General features: G+C 42.3%; 1 protein-coding gene across 5 annotated transcripts in view; it reads left to right on the top strand.

Annotated features, from left to right (window-relative positions):
• GMIP (GEM interacting protein) overlaps positions 1-22,169 on the top strand; it is a 43,633-nt gene that overhangs the window by 15,649 nt on the left and 5,815 nt on the right. For all 5 annotated transcript variants that reach the window (XM_072149160.1, XM_072149161.1, XM_072149164.1 and 2 more), the window contains 16 exons: positions 2,158-2,230; positions 5,505-5,565; positions 6,559-6,681; positions 7,936-8,000; positions 12,302-12,412; positions 12,911-12,991; positions 13,285-13,467; positions 14,170-14,307; positions 16,138-16,328; positions 16,604-16,713; positions 16,893-16,994; positions 17,652-17,747; positions 17,847-18,007; positions 18,135-18,323; positions 19,686-19,823; positions 21,346-21,530. In XM_072149160.1, the coding sequence (XP_072005261.1) occupies positions 2,158-2,230; positions 5,505-5,565; positions 6,559-6,681; positions 7,936-8,000; positions 12,302-12,412; positions 12,911-12,991; positions 13,285-13,467; positions 14,170-14,307; positions 16,138-16,328; positions 16,604-16,713; positions 16,893-16,994; positions 17,652-17,747; positions 17,847-18,007; positions 18,135-18,323; positions 19,686-19,823; positions 21,346-21,530 (2,007 nt within the window). The remainder of the gene's footprint in view (positions 1-2,157; positions 2,231-5,504; positions 5,566-6,558; positions 6,682-7,935; positions 8,001-12,301; positions 12,413-12,910; positions 12,992-13,284; positions 13,468-14,169; positions 14,308-16,137; positions 16,329-16,603; positions 16,714-16,892; positions 16,995-17,651; positions 17,748-17,846; positions 18,008-18,134; positions 18,324-19,685; positions 19,824-21,345; positions 21,531-22,169) is intronic.

The following is a 22,169-nucleotide window of genomic DNA, read 5'->3' on the forward strand; positions in this document are numbered from 1 at the left end:
ACCATAGTGAAGAGCTCTCACATACCAGTACACCATAGTGAAGAGCTCTCACATACCAGTACACCATAGTGAAGAGCTCTCACATACCAGTACACCATAGTGAAGAGCTCTCACATACCAGTACACCATACTGAAGAGCTCTCACATACCAGTGCACCATAGTGAAGAGCTCTCACATACCAGTGCACCACAGTGAAGAGCTCTCACATACCAGTGCACCACAGTGAAGAGCTGTCACATACCAGTGCACCACAGTGAAGAGCTCTCACATACCAGTGCACCACAGTGAAGAGCTCTCACATACCAGTGCACCACAGTGAAGAACTCTCACATACCAGTGCACCACAGTGAAGAACTCTAACATACCAGTGCACCACAGTAAAGAGTTCTCACATACCAGTGCACCACAGTGCACATTGCAAGTCCAGCTAAAATCCTGGAATATAAAAGCATATTTCCTGCTACTCGTATCAACTCACTCAGGTGCAATTACAGATCTCAGGGGTTAATACTTAACACCATCTTTACTTTTACATGGTCTACATGGATGAGGATTCTCCTTATGTTTGTATCCATATAAAAAGTCAGATGAGAAAGAAAAACTTTCTCCATTGACTTTCTCCACGTTAGCTCAGATTTATCATTACCGAGGCAAACTGCACGAACTGCTTCATAAATCTTTGTTCAAGCAGCCAGTTTTATAAATGTGCCCCATTGTATCAGTATCAAGGTAGGCCACAACTTTTTCTAAGTTTTTAGAGTTGGCCCACTGTGTGTTTGGCTGCCATGTGGTAGATAGTACAGAATAAAATATAGCAATATGGATTCAAAGGAATCAGCGTTCGTTATGTTACAGAAATATCAAAATATTGGCAATTGAATGGCCTTTAAAGGCGAAAAGGGAATATTCTCTTAATATTCAGGAATATAACCTTATGATGTAGACAGTGATTGAATAATTACTCTTAGGTACAACCCCGCACAGCAGGCAAAGCACAAGTACTCAATGCCAGGTAGCAGCTTCAAAGCATAAGGTCATCTATTTATGCAATGGGGATGTCATAGCAATTATATCAGGGAGGTCACATCCAGGGTAACACAACAGAGGCAAAGTGTTGGGGTACATCTCCTGACATTATTTTATGGTAATCTTTATAGATACTTATGTATAGAATAGAGCAGTTGGACACTTTTGGTCTCCGTGAGTTAAAACTGGCTTATAAATAAAGTATGTTCATTGTATAAGCTAAGACGGTGGTGGCGAACCGGTGCCACAGGTGTCATAGGTGGCACTTAGACCCCTCTCTGTGGGCACCCAGCCTGTCCCCTTAGCACAGAATTTGCCAGACAGTCCAAGGACATGCCATACTCAGTTCTCATCCTACCAGTCACTACTGGAAAAAGAGTGGTCATAGCTGGAATCCTGGAGGTTCAGGGGATCCTGGAGGGATGCTACAATGTTAAACCAAAATTCTCCTGTTTCTTTGTCTTGTATTGGTGTCATCAGGACACTGATACAGTTGAAAGTTGTGACAGAGAAGGGGCAACACGTTACCTCTTAAATTGTCTCATTGGCACTTGGCAACAAATGAATGGCTGTCGTTTGGGCACTAAAACATTTACAATCACACTGAGCTAGAAGCTTTCCTATTTCATGGTATTTTCCAGGAATTTTGGGTTTCAGCAAAAAATATTAAGTTACCCTGATCGGGCTATGGTTCCAGCATTGCAGTGGTCTATAGTCATGGGACCTGCTGATCCCGTTGACGTAAAATAAGGGGTTATATGAGAGTTACTATGAGACTTGGCCAAAAGTGTTGGCAACCATGCAACCACTGTGGTCTAACAGGCCCCCGATTTACCCCTGCCATGCTGTGACCGCCAACACCTTTGGCACCTTAGTGCGGTGACGGAAATTGTAGCATAGGACAGGCGAGAAAAAAATGAATAGTTCTGAGCCTGCCCTCACTGCTCTACTTCGCCATCCTCTATGTCTCGACAGTCACCAAGAGCATTTTATGAAATTCTCAGAAAACTCAGGATACGGAGACTTCACACAGACTGATAAAATATTAAAGATTTCAAACTTTTCATGAATATTTACCTTATCTAAAGTTTGATCGCCATGTGACTGATTACCGTCTCTATTCCCTGTAGGACCGTGGACATGTTCTTAAATGACTCTGGAGTAGCAAACTCTGAGATGCAGCCTGATGAAGAAGAACCACTGGTGAGATGGGAATAATACTTGTCTATGTCTTGTAGCCACAGATATTTTCTTTTATGTGGTGTTATCATTGTGATCCTCCAACGTGGAGGCCAGAACTGGTTGTATTACTTGATTCAATTATCTGATAGCACACAGGTTGGCACAGTTGTTGTGCCCAATTATCATTCTTTGCCAGAAGCAGAGGAGGCTGGCATTGATAATGATCCTCTGTAATGCTGTGTTGGTTGGCACTCTCTTTCGTTGTACCATTTGTGCGTCATAGGGACACTGAGAATAATTATTGTGCGATGTTATCATTAGGTGGCAGAGAGAGAAGTTGGCACATTCTTAGGATGGGTGTTTTTATTGAGTCTTGATCTCTTGGATAAGTGGGTTGCTACTGGTAATCTGTGGTATGGGTGTCTGTAACCAATAACCTTGGGAAACCTCTGGCAGTCCAATCATTTGGGTTATAGGTTTGGTGTGTTTCTAAAGTCTATGGCCAACAGGTGTAAAGAAGTGAACTACCTAAAGTGACCCCCCACTCAGATTCCCTGCAAATCAACCCCCATAGGGGAGATGAACAAAGCAGTAAAGGCACCGAGAATGGACAGCACCACATATGTTGATTATTCATTGATTAATACATTTCTGGGTGGGGGGTCGCTTTAACATTTTAAGGAAATGTACCTTATGGATGCAGTATTTTATATCAAGCACACTTACATGCTGGTATGTGTCCCCTGAAACATGATCAATTCTTCTTTAATTTTTTATTGGACAAGTTTAGGAGAAAATTGTGTTTTAAAATTATGCAAATGAGCCTCAGGGGCTCCTGTCTACATCACAGAAGGTCCAATCTGGCTCTGTCAGACATCACCACCTATCAGGATGGGGAGGAGTGGGTAGCAACCCATAATTTGGCATGCATAATTAGTAGAAGATGGGAACAGAAGGAGCTCCTGTGACATAGACAGGGGACCCTGATGCTAATTTGCATAATTTTATAATATAGTTTTCCTCAAAACTAGTCCAAAAAACATAAAGAAAGAAATGATCCTGTTTCAGGGGTCATACCCCAGTGTGTAAGGTTGCTTGGTGTAAAATACTGCATCCATGTCGTTTCCTTTAAGTTTAGAGCCTACAACAAAAAAGAGAATTGATCCTGAAGTTATTTAACTGTAGTGTGTTGGAACAAGATCTAATATCCAGCTGCCAAAATCTGAATTTGGATAGAATAGAGCGGGACATGTTTGAAGTCTGTATCATAAATCTCAGTGCAGAGAGCAAGGGAGGATTTATGATACTTAAACATCAAAAGAGATCAAAGTGTGCGAAAAATGATCTTCCTACAAGGCTGTGGCCCCTAGAGTTATAGTTGTGGCCCCAATTATTCATAAAAAAGTAAACTTTCTATTAGACAGCAGCAAATATTTCATACTTATGACTGGACACTTGTAATAAAAGGATTAATTAATTATGGTAAAAGGATTACTGTGGACTAAGGTAGTGATGAAACTGGTGTTATATACCGTATATTATGTGCTAATTATCCTTGCCACATGCAGGGAAGGAATGTAGTACGGATTTGCATGCTATTACTACTTTGTGGCTACCTGGTGGTATTGTCTCTGTAGATATTTAGTCGCTGGTTTATCATGATATTTATAGCTGAATGAATACATGAGAAAAACATTTGTGGCATGTTACCTTGGAAATTCTATGATGTAGTTATTATTTAGTTTTTGTGTAGAAGAATTTCTTATATAGAAGGACACATTGCCACACATAGACACCATAGTCACATAGGAAGTACAATTCCTAAATTATAGCCCCACAGGGTTAAAAATCCAGCGGCTACATGGCATTAACAGGATGTCCATTTTCACTAAATACCTGTGTCTTTGAATACTTGGAGGTTAGGGATTCCCTTGTAGGACGCTTACATGTCGCCACATACAGTAGGGTGGAACGGTGAGTGAGTGGGTAGCCCTTCTGCCTTGCAGCGCTGGGGTCCTGGGTTCGAATCCCACCCAGGTCAACATGTGCAAAGAGTTTGTATGTTCTCTCCATGTTTGCGTGGGTTTCCTCCAGTCCTTCGGTTTCCTCCCACACTCCAAAACATACTGGTAGGTTGTTTAGATTGTGAGCCCCATTGGGGACATGGACCGATTTGCCATGCTTTGTGCAGCACTGTGTAATCGGTGTGCGCTATATAAATAAAATAATTATTATAATTATTATTACAGTGGTCCGACATTAACATCATTGCCACATCGTAGTTACTAGCTGGAAAGCCTTATAATAAACTAAACATTATAAGAAGTGTTACTAGGCGTCAGTAGATAAAACTCATATTATGGGACTATTTGACTTCCTCTTTTCCCTGGCCCCACTTTGATCTGATCTCATAATTTCCTGAAGGCCTGAATGTTATTGATGGTGCATCACGCAATGCGTTGGTGTCAGGTTTGCAGAAAGGCATGATGGGTAAGACCTACCAGACTCCCTAATGCATACAGGTTTGCATCTGGGTTCTTTTGTGGTATGGCAGCACTGACCAACTTTTGTTGTATACTTGAATGAATACAATCATTGGCAAACAAATACTACACCGAGAGGATATATGTAAGCAGTGGTGAATTATAAAATAGGTGATTTGGGTGGTAGCCCAGGGCTTAAGCATTCTAGGGCATGTGGCCATCCAAACTACTCACCAAATCAGAAGGACCTTCACCCATGAATTCTTCATATACTTCATTCTGTTTCTGCTCTCCATATACAAGAACAGAAAAGCCATTTCAGGATGTTTCAAGGTCCTCCAAAGGTCCTGAAACCACAGATTGAAAGCAGGCAGAAGGAACACATCATCCATTGCCCAAAAAGCTGATTCTAGTGACATATGTAGGAAGTGATTCCAGACTTGTAGGGGAAATAATATTCATACAGCCCAGGGCCCATGGTGGTCTTAATCCACCCCTGTATGTAAGTGATCATATAGGCTAGAAGAAAAAACTTTATCAGGGAAAACAATTGAAAGGAGGCTCTAGGAGCCTGTTGGTGCCTGCAGCCTGGATAGAAGATGAGATATGGTTGGGCATGGAATATACAGGTTCCAAAGCTCATGGATCTTCAGCCCTTCCTTGATGAATCCTAGAAGCGTAATGAAGAATTGGGGACATTGTTTGTGTAGTCCAGTGCCTTAGAGTAAACCTTCTAGTTCAAGTTAAGTCTATTAAGTTGAGGTACATCCTATTTATCTTATTAATATCCATATCCTATCCTGCTCTCCTAGATCAGCACACCTCTGGAGATAAATCGTACAACCAATGACCGGGATGGGACACCCCTTTCCAGTAAGTACCAATTATAGTTTGTCTCTTCATTGTTCAGAGAACTGCAGGTATGTACAGAAAGCTGGCATGTGATAACCTCTGGACTTGGACTATGTGGTTGACACTGTGTTTTACAGGTTAATGTTGCTGCCATATAGGACTGATGTCCTTGACCTCGGGCAACATATGTGGCATTAAAACAAACTTCTGACCATGGAATGTTCTTGCATTCAAGACAAGACAATAGACTGCCACCACTAAGATGGTTAGAGAATACCTTGAAGGGAACCTGTCATCAGAAATTGACCTAATAAACCACTAGCAGTATGTTGTCAAGCAGCTGAACACCTTCTAGATCATGTTTCTTTCATGGTCCAGGGTGATGGCATCTATCAGAAAATCAACTTTGAAGTGAGATGTAAATTGGTTGTATAAAGTCAAGGAGGAGGAGAGTTTAACATTGAAGTCAAGTTCTCTCTTCTTCAGAAAGTCCCCTTCAGTTTAATTGATGGTTTTACATCCAGAGACATCACTAACCTGATCTCCTAAAGTCTGATGCATGATGTCAATCACAAGGGAGGAGGCATTCAGAGCTCCCTACTTTTTGTATAAAGTCAAGGAGGTGTAGTTCTAAGTCAAGCTCTCTCTTCCCCAGAAAGCCCCTTCCCTGTAATTGATGGTCCTGCATCCAAAGACATCACTAACCAGTTCTCCTGAAATCTGATGCACAATGTAAGTCACAGAGGAGGAGGCATTTAGAGACTGACTTCAGTGTTGAACTCTCCGCCTCCTTGACTTTATACAACCAATTAAACATCTCACTTTAAAGTTGATTATCTGGATGATTCCGCCACACTGGACCATGAAAGAAACAAAAACTAGAAGGTGTTACGCTGCTTTACAATATTCTGGTAGTGATTTATTAGAACAATGGCTGATTACAGGTTCCCTTTAAAACTCCAATTTTTTTTATTATCTGTACATCTGTCTAATTTGACTCTGTCTCTTTTGCAGATGATGCTGATGAAATCCTCATACATAATGAGGGAGGAGTGGAATTTGCCCTCAACTATGCCAAGCGTTGGTGTAAATACGTGCGAGAAGTGCTGGGGTATATTGAAAAAAAGCTGCTCTATGGTATGGTTAACCTTATAGTTACAGCTTATAGCTTTTGGATAATCTACAGTTAAAATTTTAAAAAAAATTTAAGAGACATCCCAATATTAGCATGACGACCGACGGGCCAGGTCACAGTGTGATGAGACTGTGGCCCACACTTATCACAACTAGTGCAGTCTGTACTATGCACAGTTTGCCTGTGTGTAGTGCAGGGTGCACCAGATTCTTAAAAACTGGTGCACATTCTTCATGAATCTGGTGTCCCCTGCACTGCCCTGGAAGTGTGCACAAACTCCAACTAAGCACTAACAGACCGCTTTAGGTGCACATTTTAGAACTTAAAGTGAACCTGTCACCAGGAATGTCATTTGAAGCTGGTGACAGGTTCCAATAGCCTTTGCTATGCTGATTTTAAAATGCCTTTTTATTGTATACTGCCACTACCTTATAAAACTTTATTTTACATTACCTGGCTTCCTACCAGCGATATGTAGAGAGTCCTATAGGGAAGGGGGAAGCTGCAGCAGCCTGTTTGCATGTGTCTCAGTCTCATATATTCTTCCTTTACCCAACAGTCCCCCTCACTCCCCTGCCTGCTCAATGCACATGACAGGAAGAGGGGAGGGGCTGAGAGAGCTGCATAATAGTGATGGGAATTACGGCTCTTCTTAGTGAACTGGCTCGTTAGGCTCCGCTCAATAAGAAAAGCCAGCTCTTCTGGCTCCTAAACGGCTCCCTATTAAGTATATAATACGGAACCGTTAGGGATACAATCAGGTTAAAGGGGCGTGGTGAGCTGGTTAGGGGTGGGGTTAAGTGAGCCATTGGTTCACGTCGTTCACGAACAAGAGCTCTTATAGCCGACTCGTTTCGCGAACGACACATCACTCACTACTGCATAAGAGTGGAGGAGAGGAGACTGAGAAATGGGCACAAAGGCTGCTACAGATGACCCCCTTTTTCACCCTGAGACGCACCACAGGCAATGTGAGATAAAGTTTTATAAAGTACTGAAATAATTCAGAATGCTGACATTGACTCTCAAAAACTCTGAGAGCTATTACTAGCTGATGCCATCTCTAGACTTCTTAAGGCTGCCTTTGTTATAACGTCGAAAAAACCCATGTGAAAAAGACATGAAATCCCCTGTGTGACTAGGACAGGAGGAATAAAATAAAGTATATCCTTTTTTCATCACATATGTAATTGTATATCCTCATTGTAAGTTTCATCTGAATTGTAAGATATTTTTCCTTTAACCCACTATTGTAGAATCTGAATTTGCTAAGAACACGATGCGACTCTGTGAGTCTGCACGGAGCAGCCTGAACCAACAGGTGAGATCTCTTTGTAAACCGCAGTAAGTAACTGAAGATTAAGCCACGTTCACACACACCGTGTAATTGTTGCAGTATTATGTACAGAATTGTACACTATATTACATAGAAATGGAGTAAAAAATGATCAGCAAGTTGTAGACACACAGTCACATGGGAATGCAGAATATGCCACTGTTTTGGCTATAAATCTTCTATAGATCGTATGCAGCACTTTTTGCCTTATGGGTTACATATTACTATAAAGCGTTTTGTGTGTTCATATTCTGTAGGCATAAGGTATGTTACTTTCTTTTATCTACCCTTTTGTCCTCCCTATGGATTAGCGAATAAGATATGAAGAAAGTAACACATGACTGATCTAATACATGTCTTAACAGGGTACTTTGTAGTCTGGAGACACATATCTCTGTTGGAGCTGAATGACAAAAATGGTTGGAGATTTTTATCATGGCTGTTAAAGGACATCTACTACCAGGATGAAGGATTGTAAACCAAGCACACTGACATACTGGTGCGTGCCCCCTCTGGCAGGATCTGCTTTTCTTTTAGCTTCTTATGCCCTGGTTTTTACGAAAAAAGGCTTTGAAATTATGAAAATGAGCCCATGTGGCTCCAGGCTCCAAAGGTTTTAATGGAGCCTAGAGCACCTCAGGCTCATTTACATAATTGTATAGCCTTTTTTTTCTTAAAAATAAAGGCATATAAAGCTTAAATCCTGGCAGAGGGGGCACACACAAGATATGTCAGTGTGCCTGGCTTACAATCCTTCATCCTGGTGGTAGATGTCCTTTGAAAGTACCTTTTCATTTTGAAAATTCCAGAATCATTACATTATAGAGAGTAAGGTGAAGAGGTGAGCAGATGCCTGGATGGAGGAGCTGCTGTGGATATTGTGTTCTTGGACTTTGCAAAGGCATTTGACACTGTCCCTCATAGACGCCTGATGGGTAAAATTAGGGCTATTGGTTTGGCAGAAATCATTTGCAATTGGATTGAGAACTGGCTGAAGGATCGTATCCAGAGAGTTGTGGTCAATGATTCCTACTCGGAATGGTCACCAGTTATGAGTGGTGTACCCCAGGGTTCTGTGCTTGGCCCACTACTATTTAATATATTTAGTAATGATATAGAGGTAGGAATTAATAACACTGTGGGGCAGATTTACTTACCCGGCCCATTCGCGATCCAGCGGAGTGTTCTCTGCGCTGGATTCGGGTCCGGCCGGGATTTATGAAGGTAGTTCCTCCGCCGTCCACCAGGTGGCGCTGCTGCGCTGAAAAGCATCTGAATGTGCCGGAATACACCGAGCTGGACCAGGTGAAGGTAAGCGCTTCCCAAGCGACACATTTTCGGTTTTTAAATGCGGCGGTTTTTCCGAATACGTCCGGTTTTCGTTCGGCCACGCCCCCCGATTTCCATTGCGCGCATGCCGGCGCCGATGCGCCACAATTCGATCGCGTGCGCCAAAATCCCGGGGCAATTCAGGTACAATCGACGCAAATCGGAAATATTCGGGTAACACGTCGGGAAAACGCGAATCGGGCCCTTAGTAAATGACCCCCTGTGTCTATTTTTGCAGATGACACCAAACTGTTTTGTGTAATACAGTCTATGGAGGATGTTCATAGGCTGCAGGGGGACTTGGACAAACAGAGTGTTTGGTCGTCCACTTGGCAAATGAGGTTTAATGTGGATAAATGTAAGGTTATGCACCTGGGGGTTAATAATCCACAGGCAACATATGTCCTTGGGGGAGTAAATCTGTTGAGAAGGACCTGGGGGTACTAGTAGATTATAGATACAATAACAGCATGCAATGTCAATCAGCTGCCTCTAAAGCCAGTAGGATTTTGTCATGTATCAAAAGTCGTCTGGACTCGGGATAGGGATGTAATATTACCACTGTACAAGGCATTGGTTCGGCCTCACCTGGAATATGCTGTCCAATTCTGGGCTCCGGTCGATAAAAAGGAAACCCACTTTAACAGGACAAGTATAAGACCCTAATAGGGTCACCTATTTTATATTTACCCTTGTATAGATTTCTGGGAGCCTCGGGTCATGTGACTCCCAGACAGCAGGACTCAGGACTTCCTGTGACATCCTGTGTCCTGCTGATTTCCAGTGGGTGGAGGTAGCTTGCAGATGTATGAAGTCCTGAGTCACCCTGAATGGGCGTCATGCTCTTGACCAACATTAACAGAATAAGTATAATATGGATAATATACAGTGGAACCTTGGATTACAAGTAAGTTGGTCTGCAAGTGTTTTGCAAGACAAGCTTGAATTTTTATAAAAAAAAAGTAATTTGATTTACAAACAAAATTTCAAAATACATGTAGTATGTGAGCCTTGCCCACCCTCTACTATACTGTACCTCCCTCTCACAAGATTGTATAACACAATATTAAATAAGCAGAAGAAATAAAGGGGCTACTATAAATTACTAAATACATTTGCTGTTCGGATTGAATTGTCTGCATTTTATTAATTGGGTTACGATTTGGATTAAGGGCACAAATTTTGCTTCTAAGCCAAGGTATTCAGTCATTGTGGAACCAATCGGCTGAATCTCAATGGTTTCCTATGGGAAAACTTGCTTTAAAATATGTGGGATTTGGATTATGATTAAATTATGTTTGTAATACAAGGTTCCACCTTGACTGACTCTATTAAAATTTGCTGTAAGTGGCAAATCCCTTTAAGAAAAACCTTAGTTTTTCCTCTGCCCAAAAAATCCAGATAATAGTCTCATTTCTTCTCTTTAGGAGGTTTCTTTGCAGCAGTCACCTTATTATTAGCACATTTAGGATTAATATAAGAGGTATCATTTATAGATAATATAGGGACATTTCACAATGGTTTCCCATCTTACACGATGACCTCTACCTAAGGCTACAAACCCATACCTCCCAACATTTCTGGAAGGGAAAGAGGGGCAAAATGGCGATTCCTCCGGCATATCCGGCACAATCTCCCAGTTGCCCATGACGCGGGCAGAGGTAAAAAAATCGGGACTGTCCTGGCAAATTCGGGACGGTTGGGAGCTATGCAAACCTTTCCCATAAACTTCAATCAGCTCTGCCCGACTATTACGTCTATGGTCCATGTGGTTACTGTCCGGCAAGATGGCAGCCCCAATAATCATGTAAAAATGTAAAAAAACAAATCTGATAACAAATAAATGCCTTCTTTGTAGAGATCATTACTACGTATAAGCTTCTGTAACTCTATGAATATCTGACTAGAGGAAATAGACATCTTCCTCAATTTTGCAGCAGTCTGTTGCTTTCCCTTCTCTGTTTATCAGCTTTTTATAAATGTTCTTAAACTTCCTCGGCCTCTCAAAATATCTCTTAACTGTACAAATGTAACAGCTAGTAAATGAGGAGAGGATGCTGTGGGAGGGGAGGAAGAGCTGTCAGCATAATAGAAACTTGTGATTGCCATCCACTTAGTAAAGAAGAAAAGCTCTTACAGTCAATAGATTTTTCAAAATTTTGTTTAATTAATTTTTTTAATTTATTACCTTATTATTTTGTAGGAGATCTTTCAGGGTATTTAATGGTGATCAGTATAGTGTTCAAATACATAGAACTACAATATAGAGTTTACCTTAGGTATGGAAAATCATCTATTAAAAATTATTAAAGGGGTTCCCTACGAATAAAAGTTAGGCCCTGTCCACAGGATTGGCCGAACTTGCTGATCAGTGGGGGTCTCAGTGCCAAGACCTCCACAGATCACTAAAACGCGTCAGAGTGACCGTGCACGACCGTTCTGCTCCATTAATCTCTACGGAGATTAGTGAGCACGGAGCTCCGCAATTTCCGTCAGATCCATAGAGATTAATGGAGCAGAACGGTCATGTCTGCTCCATTAGTCTGATGAAGTGATCAGCGGCGGTCTCAGCACTGAGACCCCCACTCATTAGCAAGATAAGCCCTTGTTGGACCCCAACAATAGACCAGAGGTGCACTCTCAGTGATAATAACGGCTTGTGACATCACATGACAGCTCTGTCCACTGGAAGTAAACATAGAAGCTTTCTATAGAAAAGCAAAAATATATTGGAAATTTGTAGAACTTTGCATTACACAGACAATCTTAGTCATATAAAATTTTTATGAAAAAGATCCCAGGAAATAGTACACAGGAAAACAGATAAATAAGATGATAATGAATTATATATATATATATATATATATATATATATATATATATATAAAACATACCATGTTCACATGGACAATAATAGGATAACTAAATCATGTGATCATGTGTTTGGAATATTTCAGACCTGCATGCCCCTACAAGATGTCTACCTCTTACTCTTGGAACATGAAGCCCAAACTGGAAACTCAATTCTTGAAACAGCGGGTCTGCTACAGATGAAGAAGTATTGTCAAGTGAGTGGCTGCTCCATTACTTCTTTGTTTCATGACTTTCAAGATAAATATGATAGAGAAAACTCCTTGAGGAATCTTTGGTTCATAAATGTAAGGGCAATGACCATGTCATGGAGGTTTTCTTTATATAGAAATTAGAGATGAGTAGACTCCAACTATAGTTTTGGCGTCCTCCGTTTGTCAGCTCCGCCTAACCCAGACATGTTGCTTGATGGGCTACAGAGCCCCTAGCAATTAGGCATGATTGGCCAATTGAACACCTGGTGGACACACTTGACCAATCACAGCTATGACTAGTTCCTAGGGGGGGGGGGGGGGGTCAGCCCATCAAGGAATACATCCAGGTCTGCTTATCTCCAGTAATAATATGGAATTTTTGGAATGTTCCTATATATTACATTCACAAATATCCATGGTTATGCCCTAATGAAAAACTGTGAAACTTTTTTAAAATAACATCCTTGGATCTCAAAATACAATATGTGGTTTCTGTTCCAGCCTTTGACAGCAAAGAAAACAGAGATTGAGAAGTGGAGAAAGGAGTTTAGGGAGCAATGGCTTCGGGAACAGAAAAAAATGGTGAGTGATCTTGTCTAAACCCACTTCCACCATAGTCTGTCTGTAAATTTTCAGTCCACTCTAATGTTCTATGTTGCCACTTAGCTGCTGTGACTCATTAATCCCTATTGGTCTGAAGAGCGAGAGATGACCTCTGGAGATTTGGATCCTCAACAGATCTTTAGCTGTCCGAATGTGCTATTTGGATTTATAAAACTAGATAACCTGTTTAACCTTCCCTTCTTTTTCTGTAATATAACGCACACTCACCATTTCATTTGATGTAACTTGCCACTTATTGCATTTCACCACAGGCAGATTCTTTGACCTCGTTGCGTAAGGCTCGACAACAGTACGTACAACGCTGTGAGGACCTAGAGAAGGCCAAGCAACTGAGTGCCAAGGTAGAAGAAGAGCAAAGCACCGGGACCTACCCTGGAAGTGCAAGCAAACTTCTGGAGAAACGTAAGAGGTCCCGTGAAGAGGCTCAGATCAAGGTAAGACTCAAAGTATAGTGAGACATGGTAGAAGACATCATATGGTAGTCCTATGTGTGTGGCCATCAACTAGTTTAACTTCATATTAATGCTCATGGTTTTAGAATAGGATATTATGGGTGTCGTAGCTTAGTATTCAGGGTTGGACAGTCCCTCTAGAGTACCAGAATATTCTCTGTTGACCACAAACTTTATCATATAGAAGGTCTGGCAAGGGACAACAGAATCTAAAGTCTACTATAGGTCTATTTCCTAAGGAATGGAGCATTTTATCTGGTGGGACCAAGAAACCTCACTCGGACATGTACATGTAGACACCTAGTATGTGTGATTTCACATTGTGTCATAGGTACCCTCAAAGCTTTCCAACTCCCTTGATACAGACATCCAATTTTGGGACAAAGAGGGTTTTCTAGATGGGTTACAAGAGTCATTCCGAAAAACCTCTTGTTCTCTCGAGGTCCTGCATTAGGCAGCTATTCAATGGCCTCTGTGTAATACTTAAATTCTCCTACTGAGGCGTTGCAGGAAAACTGCATACTTAATGCCAGGTTCTCATTATATAGAAGAAAGCTTTGAACTATATAATAACTTTCTTAAAACTTAAAAGAGGTGAAAAGTAGCAGTTCTCTTACCTTTGCATTTAGTTGACTATTTATAGGTGTATTAATGTGCCCCCTTCTTGGTGATCTTTCATCCCAGGCACATGAGGCTGAGGTGACATACAGATCCTGTGTCACAGAGGCAAATGCCCGGAGCGAGCAACAAGAGAAGGTCCGGCAGAGGATAATATCACACATCCGAAAGCTCATCAACCAGGGGGACCAGGTGATGAAGGAGGTATGTGCCACACGGGTGATTGATGCCCTGTATATGGAGTTTTTGCATTGGTTGGTGTTAAGTTGGTAGCACGGCTATTTTCATTGAGACGTCATTACTATTTATGGCCTATTAGCTTCAATATGACAATACTTATCCCATCCTAAACAGGAGAAAGCAGAGCACAGACCTATCTACTTACAGTTGCAAACACTGTACAGTGAAGTAGTATTGGCTGATCATTGGGGTTGCAGGCTATCTGGAAGTCACGCATCTGATATTTATAAGCCATCAATACCTATGTCCTGCACGACCCCATTAATGGATTAAGAATGGGAGACCCAGTTCCCCCATTTCCCCTCAGTGAGCTTCAACAGACCTCCCAAAAGGGAACCATACACAATAACAAGTCACAATACGCTCCATCTGATTCCAAATATCAGAAAAAGTTTACTCATAGAAGCTGTAAATACAGGTCAAAATCAGTGCATCTAGAGAACATCTAAGTCTAGACTAGTGCCCAGGAACCAATTTCAAAAACATGGCATACACAATGATGGACATTTACTTACCCGGTCCGGAGGAATTCCCGAAAGCGCATTGTCCGACGACAATGTCCTGTGCTGCGTTCGAATAAGATCGTGTGCCTGATTTCCTGAATGTGGCGCTTCCCCGATCAGGTCCGCCGGAGTTCACCATCTTCCTCCCGGTGTATGTAAGTGCATGTCTTGCGACACAATTTTTAAGTTAAATGCCGCGGTTTATTAGAATCCATCGGCCCGCCCCCCGATTTGTGTCCAATGAAAGCTGGCGCTATTGTGACACTATCCGATTGCGTGCGACACAATCGTCTGCTAAATACCTAAGCGGGGAAGCGACACATTTGTGATATCGGGCGCACAATCTTAGTGAATCGTTGCACAGTGCATTGGAGTCGGACAATGCACTTTCTGTGAAATGCGGGGACGGGGTAAGTAAATGTGCCCCACTGTGTGATTTTTATAAATATATATGAATGTTTATTTTTTAAAGGACATCTAGCACCAGGATGAAGGATCATAAAACAAACACACCGACATACTGGTGTGTGTTTACCCCCTGGCAGGATCTGCTCTTCTTTTAGCTTCTTATGCCTTGGTTTTTACGAAAAAAAGGCTTTTAAAATTATGCAAAAGAGCCTGAGGTGCTCCGGGCTCATTGGGTGTTAATGGAGACTGGAACCCCTCAAGCTAATTAATATGATAATTTTTAAAGCCTTTAAAAAAAACAAAAAAAAACAGGACATAAGTAGCTAAAAGAAGTGCAGATCCCAGCAGAGGGGGGACACACCAGTATGTCAGTGTACTTGGTTTATTAACCTACATCCTGGTGGCAGATGTCCTTTAAGGTGGGAAGGGGGCCCTATTCACAAGTTTGCTATGGAGCACTGCCAGTGGCGTTACTAGAAGCTGATGGGCCCCAGTGCAAAGTCTGGCCTACCATAGTACTAGAGAATCCTTGAATGGGCCTAGTCTCTAACACAATAACAGGCCCAGAGTACCAGCAGGTCACTAGGTTTTATATTCTCAGGGATAGTAAATGGTGGTCCCTCATTATATCAGGCCCAAGAAACCCCCTTCAAGATTATGACCAATAATTTCAAAGCATAAGGCCTTCTAGGGGGGAGTACTTAAAAAAAGTGGGATGATATACATAGGATACTAAAGTATTAACGATTCTGATATAGACAAACCTATTGATTTCAAAGTATGTTGCCGTGGGTTTTCTGCCATGTTCTCCGGGCCTTTAGATTGTTGTGAACCCTGATCCTGAGCAGAACTTCTGATGAGTATTTCGTCTCATGTCTGACAGGTGACGCAGAATCTTATGCGTATGAAGCGTTCGCAGTGTGAATCTGTGCCCTTTGGATACGGTAACTTGTTCAGCCTGTGTGAACCATATGAAGTTGGCGATCGGTATCTTCAATTTATCTTCACTCTACCACGAAAGCATATAGAGCCAGAAAAATTCACTTTCCAGGAGCACACCCCAACAAGCCAAAGGTAATGGTTAGAGGAATATGTCTATATATTCTACTTGTTGTGTAATTCGTTTTGGCTAGAAACAAGATTGGCCTCATATATGGTACAACAATTACTATTATACTAAATGTCAGCTGGAAATAAATAAAGCCACCAACAGTCAGGCATTTTATGAGACTTCCCCTTTAAATGCCTTCATAACTATAACAACGGTGACATCTATAGGGTGACTTGAGGTACTGCCAGTCTTTAGTTTATAGCCTCATTATATCGTTAATTCTCTGATAATTTTGCAGGTCGTCACCAAGCGGCAGACGGAAAAATGCAGTACAGCTGGTCCGGGTGTCATCCTCCTTGTCAGACCTCAATGTTAAAATTGATGAAACCGGAACAAAGATATTGCCAGGTGTTGTGTTCGATAGTAAATGTTCACATTGATGCTGGGAATAAATGTGCCCATTATATACTTGTACATACTGAATGATATGTATACGTCATATGAATAAAGAAGACTAATTATCATGTTGATGCATGTCAATGTTCATTTGATTCTCCTCAATATCTCAATATATTTCTTTATTTAAGGAGAACGAAGCTCTTGGGGTAACAAGATTCTTCCCAGCGACTCAGAGAGTGTAGGGGGCAGCAGTGAGCCTAGATCTCTAGAATCTCCCATGGACAGTCCAGGTAATGAAAATCCGAGTCATTGGTGTGAAGACACAGGGTATCCTTGCTACCCATAAAGGCATGGAATACTGTCCAGGACAGAAAACATGACTGCTATGGTCTGTACCTGGATATAGATTGTGTCCTGATCAAGATATATATGCAGAAACTGCACTACCCGGTCAGTCACACACTCTTCAAGGTTACCAAACCTCTGTACAGCACACCGGGTACCTTCCCTCGCATTTGTGGTGCTCTACGTATGCCAGAAATAATTGAACACACCTGAAGATAAAGTCATGGCATTCACCAATTAAAATCCAAGCTTTATTGAGCGGACAAAGGCAGAATACAATGACGACGACATGCGGCTCGATCCCAGTCACATGTTGGGGTCTTTGGATAATTCCTAATTACTCTCAATAAAGCTTCGAGTGCCATAACTTTATCCTCATGTGTTTTGTGTCATGTATTGCAGCACAATTCCTTGAAGTGAATGTGACTTTAATTTTGCGCTCAACCAGAGATGTTGTAGCGGTAATTTCTTTCAAAAAACACCCTCATTTTTCTACTGCTAGGTCTTCTCACCTGTGACCAAGTTGATCACACAGCTCAATGAAGCTTCTGGGCTCCATATGATTACACCTATATAATAGATTTCTTCTTGCTTCCTTTCAGTTCACTTTGTGAAGAGAGTGGCCAAAGCCTCCTCTACAGGTACCATGTCTTCTGATGATCTGGAAGAGAGAGATTCCTTCCATGGTGAGGATGTAGGTGAGTCATTTTTTTCTTTTTGTAACCTTTACACCCATGGTGTTTTCTGATGTAAGTAGTTTATGTGTTACCTTACTCACTGTCCTCATGACTTTGTAGACTCTACAGATGCCTCTTCGGAAAACGGCTTACAACTACACAGCTTGGACAAGTTGTCCAGGTCACCAGCTGCCAAAACTCACCAACTCAAACGTATAAGAGTTCCAAGCAAATGCAGGGAGTGTGAAAACTTCATGGTCTCGGGAGTTGAGTGTGAAGAGGTCAGTTGTCTCATGTCTATATGCAGTATATGAGGAGGTCCACTCTAGATCTTCTAACAAGAACATTAAGCACAGAAGATCCATATTTCTTCTATCCTTTCAACTAAATTATATCACTTTATTGCAGTGCTACTTAACTTGTCATAAGAAGTGTCTGGAGAGCTTATTGATCAAATGTGGTCATCAGAAACTGCCACCCAAAATACCTCTGTTTGGTATAGATTTTTCTCAGTTCCCAAGATACTTTCCTGAGGAGGTGCCCTTCATCATCTCCAAATGTACATCTGAGATTGAGTTACGGGCTTTGGGGCAACAGGTAAATGTATAATTTCTTGTATGCTAACCTTAGTCACGATTAACCTTTACCTTTGGCTCTTCAAAGGAGTCTTTCCTAGAGTTTTCTATTTTTGTAGATCCTGTTGAGGAATGCTTTTTTTTAGTAAACTTATCTTTTGGTCAGTGAATGGCACAGCAAATGTCTCAATGGAGGACCTGTTCTTTTCTTGACTACACACCCAATCCATTGATTTGAATAAACACCATGTGCAATCACACACAACCATGTGGCACTGTAGCACCATGTCCTATGGGAGGCTATTACACTTCTGTCATGCACCAACAGGGGTAAACTAAGAAAAAGAAGAGAGTAAGTCAGAAAATAACTCACAGTATATTGTAGAGAACTCCAAGAGCAGCAAGGTACAGGGTAACAGGCTGGCAACAAACTTTGGGAGTTAAGGCAGATCTGTCAATGGCTGTCTGTGATAGTATCTTCAGCCAAGGACTATGGGTCTCTTTGTGGCTAGAATCTGTATCCTTGTTGTAGACCTCATATTGTTCCATATGACTGTTTGTACTCTGTAATATAATATTATATTTGTATATATCCCCTATGATTTGTAAAGCGCTGCGGAATTTGATGGCGCTGTAAAAATAAAGATTATTATTATTAGAGGAGCTAGATGAGCTCTGCTGCATGGGCATCTGTATTTGGTGCAAGCTTCTGGGTGTGAGGTTTGATCCTCTGAACACTAAGCAGGACCTGAGTGAGTGTAAAGACCAAGCAGACTAACAGACTAGTGATGGGTCGTTCACATCAAAGAGCCGGCCCATTCGCTTGAACGACGTGTGCCGGTTCACCTCAGTGAGCCGATGGCTCACTAAACCCCGCCCCTAAATGGCTCACCACGCCCCCTTTAATCCGATAAAATCTGGTTAAAAGTGGTGTGGTGTGGGGGACTGACTGGCCTGCGGCTCGCTATTATATATTTAATGGGGAGACGTTCAGGAGCCAGAAGAGCCGGATATTCAGGGGTTCCACCAAAGAAGTTTCTCTTGTGGACAGGTGATAAAAGTCATAGCTGATGCTGACGATCATGAGAGAAGGAAATGAAAGTCCTAAACTTTTTTGGACTTTGTGAAGTCTTATAGAAATGAATGAAATAAAGATCAGTCATATACACTTGGTTTCCCTATTCCCTGAGGTTCCTATCTCTCTTGTGGATAGGTAATAACTTTCTTTGTGAACATAACCCCTTTAAGAGACCCACAGAACAAGTAGCGATAATACAAACCAAAACAATTATTCAACACACAATCTCTTCTGAAATCTACACAAAAATTTAATTTTGACCATAAACCTGGTTATTCACACATATTTATACTGCATCTGTTCCAGGGCCTGTATCGTATCAGTGGGGCCAAAGCTCGGGTAGAAAAACTTCTGCAGGCATTTGAGAACGGCAGAGAACTTGTGGATTTGTCAGGACATTCACCCCACGACATCACCAGCGCCCTCAAACATTTCCTGAAGGAGGTATAGTACATAAACATTTTGCTAAGATTTTATGTGACTATATGGCAGGTTACCCCCCATAAACATGGCATTCAGGTCACCCAAGCATGTTTCTGAGGACATCATACAAAGCTGTGGATAAAGGGACTGCTTTTCTCTTTTTTTAATATATGGTTGTTATGGGGGTCCAATTGCTGGGACCTCCACGATAACCAGAATAATGGTCCCATTCAATTTCATATATGGTGTTCCCTCACCACACATCTTCGCACTTGGATCTCTTTGGCAGCGCCGTAGAGAATGGAGCTGTAGGGCTCATGCTTGGCCTTTCTCTATTCATTAGAAGTATAGGGCTCTCGTTTCTTGGGATCTTTTGGGGGTTCCTATTGTAGGACTTATACTGATCTGCATTTCACCCCTTGCACATCTTCTATCTATATCTGCTTATGCCTATATCAGTCAATGTCAGTGCAACATCCCCCACCGGGGCCTAGCCTTTTCTTGGGGCCTGGACGCAGCCGGGGCCCAGAATACCGGAGTGGCTTGCAGTTGTGGCCTAGGCACGCTGTGGTCACGGTGCTTGGTATGGGGACCGGAGGGCTGTCCTATAGCCTCTCCCTCCATCTTTCTTGCACACACCACCTGCTGGAGACCCCAACAAGTGGTGTGTGCAAGAAAGATGGAGGGAGAGGCTGATTTACTGAATCTCCATGGGGCAACCGCTTTGGAATCTGTAGTATGAGTCCCTGGGTAATGGATGGGGCGCCCTTGGTGTTACAGCTGTATCCAGGGAACAGACAGAGGCAGCTTTGTGCAAAATAACTCACGGTTCTTTATTAGAACAACTGCAGGCAAGTGCCAAACAATCTTGTACAGATGCCGGATTACTGGAGAGTCCGGATTACTGGAGTGGTCATGGATAGTGATCCTCAGGAGAATATTCACCAGTCTGGTAGCAGGTGTGGGGTAGGATGTAGCTGTGTCCAGATATGGAATCTGCAGCTTTGTCCTGCGTGTTCTGTGCATAGCACTGGAGGTGTGCGTCTCACTATCTCTCTGGTCACTGACAATCTGCAAGGTGTGCTCTCTAGGAGATCTGGGGCCTGAGAGCCGCTCATGTGGTGAGAGCATGTGCTCAGAAGTAAGGCTTAGGCCTAAGAGACCTTCCCCTTCCTGTTCAGGGGTTTTTTCATTCCCTGGTCAAGTGGTGGCTCACACTCCAGTTCACATGGAAAAATTTAATTGGATAAGAAACATCACATACCTTAACCCTTGCTATACAGACAGGGTCTAACACTACTAAGGCCTAACACTGACTGAGAAGAATGCTGGGGAGATACAGATGAAGGGCCTCGTTCGCAACACTCCACTGTCTATACGTTGGCAGGGGTGTTGCATCAGTTTAACAGAGGAGGTATTTACCATGTGGGCACCATTGCTATATGGCATCTTCCACATGCAAGATGTCTGCAAATGTGCAGCAGTTCTGATATTTATACAGTCGCAAACTCAAAAGTAAAACTTCTTCAATCTTCTTCATCAGCTCCCAGACTCTGTGGTCTCCCATCACCTATATGAGAAGTTTATGGCCTTCTCAAGAGACTTCCCTGAAGACAAGAAGGAGACAGAAGTTCGACAAGAGGTCGTTCAGCAGATGAAGGATATCCTTTGTCAGCTTCCAGCTAGTAACTACAACACCCTGCGTCACTTGACAGCTCATTTGTACCGGTGGGTGAGACAATGAGGGGCTGTCAGTCTACTTTCACAACATAGCCCCTTACTATCATACGTCTATGTATATGTATGCTATAAGAACGACACAGTAAACATGAGGTTGCTTTATTGTACACTAAATAGATATTTGCCAGCTAATCAGGGCTCTGACAGTCTGATATATGCTGCCATCCATGTCAGGCTTCTGCAATTTTTACTGCATGGATATGTGAGCAAGGTCTGTGATTGGAGTCCCGTGATGGAAAATTCTCATGGTCAGATGAGATGATGGCATCTCAGTGGTTCCATTCAGCTTCAGTTTACGATTCAGCAATGGAACTGTGTTCCTATAGGGATATCCTAGGAACCATTCTGTTACTGCAGTGTACCCCACCAGGGACCAACAGTGGATGGGGCAATCAAGCGGATAGGACTGGAGGGTCTGGCTCGGTAGTGGCCTTCTGACCGGTGTAAGGGTAGCTTCAACCACCCCTGCTTAGGACAACATCGTAGAAGCAAGAAAAAGAGGGCAGACCTAGAATAGGAGATGTTCCCCTAGGGCAATCCCAGGTGATTAATTCCAGGCAATTGGGAAGGAAGACCCACAATGTTAACAGCAGGCCAGGGTTGCACAGTGGACACAAGAAACACTTA

This window comes from Engystomops pustulosus, chromosome 4 (assembly GCF_040894005.1).
Source record: "Engystomops pustulosus chromosome 4, aEngPut4.maternal, whole genome shotgun sequence".
In the NCBI taxonomy this organism is placed as follows: Eukaryota; Metazoa; Chordata; class Amphibia; order Anura; family Leptodactylidae; genus Engystomops; species Engystomops pustulosus.